The sequence below is a fragment of the Microtus ochrogaster genome, unplaced genomic scaffold (assembly GCF_000317375.1).
Source record: "Microtus ochrogaster isolate Prairie Vole_2 unplaced genomic scaffold, MicOch1.0 UNK73, whole genome shotgun sequence".
NCBI lineage: Eukaryota > Metazoa > Chordata > Mammalia > Rodentia > Cricetidae > Microtus > Microtus ochrogaster.
In genome coordinates, this window is record NW_004949171.1 from 54,161 (window position 1) to 60,648 (window position 6,488).

Below are 6,488 nucleotides of genomic sequence, written 5' to 3' on the forward strand. Positions count from 1 at the left end.
ACGCTGGAAATATATTTAAACAAACATGTCAGTGTGATCGCAGAGCTCTGTTAGTTCAGTCACTATGGTGAGGGCAATCTACAGGGTCTAATAGTTGAGAGACACAGAAGCCTGAGCTTCTGTTCTTGACATTAGAAAGTTCTGAACTCAGACTCTAGTAGTTTCACAAACATACAAGCATTTTCTTTAGGAATCAGTTAAAGGACAGGATTATGGAAGAAAGCACACACTTTTCCTAATGGTTCACCAGTGATTAACGTGTATAACCAGCCACAAACCTTACAACCTGTTACTCCCAGTCTCTCTAATCAGCTGTCCTTGAATTTGTTGCTAAAGCAAATTTGTCTTCATGAATATAGCAGCATTCATACTTTGTTTTTCTCTTTGTTTTTATAGTGAGCAATTCCTGCTGTTTTGTCTTTCAGTGATTTCTTCCTTTTAAAATGTAAATTGTATGGATCTTTTGTGGTTTATTTTTTCATTTAACAATAAATGTGTAATCATTTTCTTCTCAGTTTTTTTGGCTATCATAAATAGTGCATAGGAATAATTCTAAGTATATCTTTTAAACAAATTCAAAGTAATGCAATCACTGGGTAAATAATCAGGAAATCGTAAATCTGTGTTTTACTTTAAAAGAGACTGCCAAATCATTTTCCATAAAAACTGTACAATTTTATATCCTCTCAGCATTTTCTAAGAATTCTAATTGTCCCACAATCTCTGCCTATATTTGGGTGACAAAGTTTGAAATTCCCATGCTTCAATTTTGCTATTCCATATATAAAATTTCCATTTTACTTTATACTGCATTTTAAACTTCTCTGATTTGATTTCTCTTTTGTAGAACTGTGAGTGTCCTGAATTCCAATCCCATCTACATCTCGCCATGTCAGGTCCGAGTAATACGTCCGATTGGCCCACTTTTTCCTTCATTGGGATTCCTGGTCTAGAGGCTGCACATATGTGGATCTCCATCCCTTTTTGTCTCCTGTACCTGGTAGCACTTGGGGGCAATATTGTACTCCTCCTTCTAGTTAGAGCAGAGCAGAGCCTTCATGAACCCCAGTTTTATTTCTTGGCTATGCTAGCCCTTACTGATCTAGGCCTTTCATTGTCAACAATGCCTAGTGTCTTGGCCATCTTCTGGTTTGATATCCATGACGTTGGTTTGGATGCCTGTCTGACTCAAATGTTCTTTATCCACACTCTCTCCTCTGTGGAATCAGGTGTTCTGGTGGCCATGGCTTTTGACCGCTTAGTGGCTATCTGTGCTCCATTAAACTATACAAGGATCCTGACTCACCAAACTGTTGTCTGCCTCAGTGGTGCTGCCCTCATACGAGGAGCCACGCTATTGGCCCCGCTGCCTTTTTTTCTCAGGACGTTTCCTTTCTGTGGAGCCAACACCCTCTCACACTCCTACTGCTACTACCCAGATATGCTGAACTTGGCCTGTGGAGATGTCACGGTCAGTAGCATCTACGGATTGGTCTGTGTACTTTGTACATTTGCAGTGGATGCAATCTTCATTGTAGTTTCATACGTGAAGATCTTGGGCACTGTGATGAAATTGGGGATCCAAGATCGAAACTGGAAATCCCTGCAAACCTGCGCCTGTCACTTCTGCACAGTGCTGGTTTTCTACTTGCCTCTCATCAGCCTAGCAGTACTACATCGTTACACGCAGGAAACTTCTCCACTTCTCTACACCACCATGAGCAATGTCTACCTCCTCATGACCCCACTGCTGAACCCTCTGGTGTATAGTCTCAAATCTAGGCAGATCCAAGCTGCCCTCAGTAAGCGATTTGGGGTCCAACGTGTTGTTGCTGGTGAATGAGATTTTTCTAAATATGAGAGATGGCAATGATCTTCAAAATATTACTCAGGCGCTATTATGTGCCAAACAGTATTATAGGCACCATGAATTCTAACACTAAAAAGGACTCATTTCCATAAATCAGGAAAGTAAGGAGGAGAATAGGAACAGAAAGCTTTTAAAACAGCAGAAAGATGATTGCTTGTTGATGAATGGTGGTCTTTGGAATTAAATCAGTAGAACAAATCAGTAGGTATCTGAGTTGAAAGCTACTGGTTTGCGGACTGACTGAAATAATACTATCATGATTGAGAAGCTGATGGATCAAACTCTGTGTGGTATATAAACCATGAAAGTCTGATTACATAATTCTTGATTTCAATGTTACTTAAGATACTAAAAAATAAAAAATGATAAATACATGACTATGTATTACAATTACATATTAATTGATTTTCTCAAAGTTCCAATGAGCACTAAAACTAGCTAAATATACTGCCTGAAAAGATATTTTTAAAAGTATAAAAAGTGGTTAATCTAATTAATTAAGAATTAATATTTTACTCAGACCTTGTTCTGTTTCCGATTGCACGTTTAACACGGGGGTTGGCATCTAGACTTCTACAACTGAGATGCAGCTCTTCTCCAAATTTCCAGAGAGGATAAATGAATTTGTTGTTAAAGTTGAAGGTGTATCATTCAGGGGTCAAGCTGAGAAGGACAGGAGGAAGAGAAACTCAATTGTCTCTGACGATAAATAAGCACTTAACAGAACAGAAAAAATAGGAATCTGCATTAAGAAAGTTTTAAGGCTGTCCATGTGTATTGGTCCAACCTAAAGACATACACACAAATAACATTCCAGACTGAGCAGGTCATATTTAGGAATATATATGTGTACACTTGTACATATATACATGTAACAATGATTAGTGAAAAAAGAGATTATGAATTTGAAAGAGAGCAAGGAGAACTAGATAGGAAAGTTTGGAAGGAGGAATGGGAAGGGGAAATTATTAATTACAATATAATATGAAATTAAAAGAGTTAACAAAAATGAAGAGGAAAATTTAAATGAGTTTCTAAAGGTTAACTGAAGTCATTGATCACAACATTTTTAGCATCTGTTTGGCACATACAGTGTATATCAGACAAGGAAGACACAATTGTCATGCAGCTTCTACTCTAGCATTAAAATTAGGGACAAAACCTACAATGAAGTAGTCAGTGGGACCTGAGTTTGGTTTGACTTGGTATAGAAAGTGGGAGGTTGCACGGGGAGATGGTGAAAATTGGAGTCAAAAGCTTCTTGGAAGACAGATAATTCCATGAATAAAATATCGAAGGGTTGATATTGTTCCCAGTTCCAAAAGCATTCACCTGGTTCTGCTCTGCCAGATGTTTACGAGCTAGAGGAGCTGTTCTGACAAGCATTGGGTGTGGCCTTCTTTCTGAGAAAGGGATCATTTGAGAAGCATAAGAGCCACAAATTATAGAAGGTTCTATCTAGAACCGCTTTACCATCTTATGGTTCAATCACTATGCTTTTCTACTTGGTGCTTCCTTCTCTACTTGATGTGTCCTTCTCACCAGAAGCTTCATGGCTCCAACTTCCCAAGCAAAAGGGAAGTGATCTGCAACAGGTTATCAGTAGTCATCCAGGGTTTGAAGACAAGAGGCAGTTTTTCTTTGAGAGGTTTCTTGCTTGTTTGCAGAATGTATGTGATATCTCTATAGTCAACATTCTATCAAATGTTTTTCTGGGCTATCATCACAAAGATTTTAAACTTGAATATGAATTTACGTTTTATACTAGAATTTTTCAGGGACAGACATACTCCTTTCCATTTGGATTGTGACAAACAAAAGATACAAAGCAACTTTTTGTATTCATGTTTCCTTGTGATTTAGAAACTATTGTCAGAATAAATAATAAAAAGATAATAACAAGACAAAATGGAAGTAGATGTGGGTGGTGATTCAGAAAGAAGAAGAGGCCTAGAATCAATGACTCTTTAGCCATCCTTATATTTGGATTCACAATGTTATTGTGAATGCCTGACACACCACTTTTTTTTTTAACTTACAAAAGGAGTAATAGGACAGTGTAAGGAAATGAACTAGTGATTTAACAGTATTTTACAAAAGTCAGATTTATTCATATCTCATCTCATTCCCTATGAGGATATTGTTTTCTGATATATCTGACCTGAAGGATTGACATGAGGTTAATTCTTGCAATTGTTGTGCTTAGAGCAAAAGGGGAGAAGCAAAGGAAAATGTGAGGGACAGGTAACAAACAAGGAATCATAATCACTACATCAACAAATTAGATTTGTGAATAAATGTCTGTATTATGTGATTGGCAATAAATGAAGTAATGGTATTTGGTTCTGGTCTAGTACAGTTCAATTGTAGGAGGCAACATGAATACTGAATATGATACCTTACTCTGATCTGCAATTACAGTGTTGAACAGGAAAAGGATATTTGAAATAGAGAATTACAGCATATATAAAGTAACTCTACAACTACTTTTAAATAGATATTTCATGGAAAAACAACATAACTATGAAAATAAAGCATTGTTTTACCTGGAAAATCACTGTTATTAATCTTGTACCTTTAGTATTTCACCACAAAACTAGCCTAAAGAGTTATTATTTTATATTTATTATTAAATTCTAACATTGTCTTTGTTTTAATATATTTCAACTTAGAATTATTACCCTTCATTGAATTTTTATTATTTATCAGATAGTGTGAAAAAGACTGTACAAGAGCCTGAAGAAATGATTGGAGCTTAAAATGGTTTGCCACTCTTCCAGTAGACCCTAATTCAGACCAGAACCTGTTGTGGAATAATCCTCTTGTATACTGTAAAGGTTTGTCATTTGAATTGGTTTAATAAAATACTGATTGGCCAGTATCCAGGTAGAAAGTTAGGAGAGGTGACCAAACCAAGGATGGTGGGAAGGAGAAGGGCAGAGTCAGGAGACACCAGCCAGATGCAGAGGGAGCAGGAGATGGATGTGCCATGCTAATAAATGTACTGTCAAGTGGCAGAGTGTAAATAAGGAATATGGGTTAACTTAAAACTTAAGAGCTAGTTGATAATAATCCTGAGCTATTAGTCAAGCACTTACAATTAGTATAAACCTCTGAGTGATTATTTGGGACCAGGCAGTCAGGACAGAAAATGTTCATTTATAAGAACATTTATAAGAACATTCAGTAGCTCATAAACACTTGTAACTGAATCTTAAGAAGAGTAGATGTTTTGTCTGGCTTCCACAGGCACCTATGCACAAGTAACATACAATCACAGAAAAATGTGTATATGTGTTCATGTGCACACATAGGCATACATGCAGAAACACACATAATGAATAAAAATAAAACAAATCTTAGAAATAAAATTTATTGTACAAATATTTTTCCTCTCACTATCCTTACATAGAGGATACCATTAGTAACTCTCAACTGAGGAAGCACTCAGGCAGACAGGGCCACATGTTTTCCTCAACAACATGTCATATAAGTTTGAAGACACTTTAAAATTACTCACTATATTCTCGTTTTTAACCAAATGTGAAATGCGATTTAATATATTCTAAAGATGTCCAGTACCTACTATTTAGATGTCATGGTATAAATACTCACTATTGCACTTTTATTTTCTTTTCTTATTAAATCCATATATTAGAAAAGCTTAGATCAGGATGGGTTTGCAATAAGAGCTCTAAAATACATTACATAAACTTTATAAATGAACCCTACTTTCTAATGTTTGGAACATTTCCTCTAAAAATTTCATTGTTTTTCTCAAATTTCCCAACATCAGTATACCTTTGTTTAACAATCTAAATAATTCATTTTAGTAAAATTTGAGCCATATAGCTGTACACAAGGAGTTCACAAAAAGAGCTGTTTGTATCTAAGTGGGTCATAGGGATTGAACATCACTTCCAGAATGACACACTTGTTCGTTTTAGGAATGCCTTTCTTAGTCATTTGTTTTAAACAAAAAGAAACCCTACTTTCTAAAAGAAGTATAGTAATGCTATACATGTGCATAGTCTGCCCACAAGGAAAGTATCTCAGCACACTGGCTAGAAGTGAATGAAAGGCTCTTGCTCCTCTGTTTTCAACATCCTGCTGCCTTTCATCCTACCTTAAATACAAACGGTTTACAAAGCATACTTCCCATTCTTTGTTTCCCTGCTTGGAGGTCTTGTACTGAATGCACTGGTGACAGGTGTGAGAAAAGGATCAACACTGGGCACACGTCTTCATTGTGAACAACTTGCTGGAGAGACGAACAAACAGAATGCCAAATTAGGAGTATTTGTTAATATGAATTTCCCTGGTATCATCTCAAGGCTGAGGAGGATCTACAGGGGTCTTCAGTTCTTTCTTCCCCATGGCAAAGATATTTATCTTGCTTGCTTGTAGGCAGAGGGCAGAAAATATCCCTGTTTATTCCCCACTCCTCCTTCTCCTTGCTTTGTTTGATATGGTCTTGCTGTGTTGTCCAGCCTACCTTTTCTTCTATAATGCAATATTTCTAGTATGAGCAATCATTCCTAACCACCCCGTGCTTCCTCTCTCTCTCTCTCTCTCTCTCTCTCTCTCTCTCTCTCTCTCTCTCTCTCTCTCTCTCTCT

At 36.7% G+C, this 6,488-nt stretch overlaps 1 protein-coding gene across 1 annotated transcript; it reads left to right on the forward strand.

Annotated features, from left to right (window-relative positions):
• Positions 1 to 889: 889 nt before the first annotated feature.
• Positions 890 to 1,843, forward strand: LOC101988422 (olfactory receptor 51G2-like). Its single transcript, XM_005370138.2, has one exon. The coding sequence runs from the start codon at positions 890 to 892 to the stop codon at positions 1,841 to 1,843; it is 954 nt and encodes a 317-aa protein (XP_005370195.1).
• The last annotated feature ends 4,645 nt before the right edge of the window (positions 1,844 to 6,488 follow it).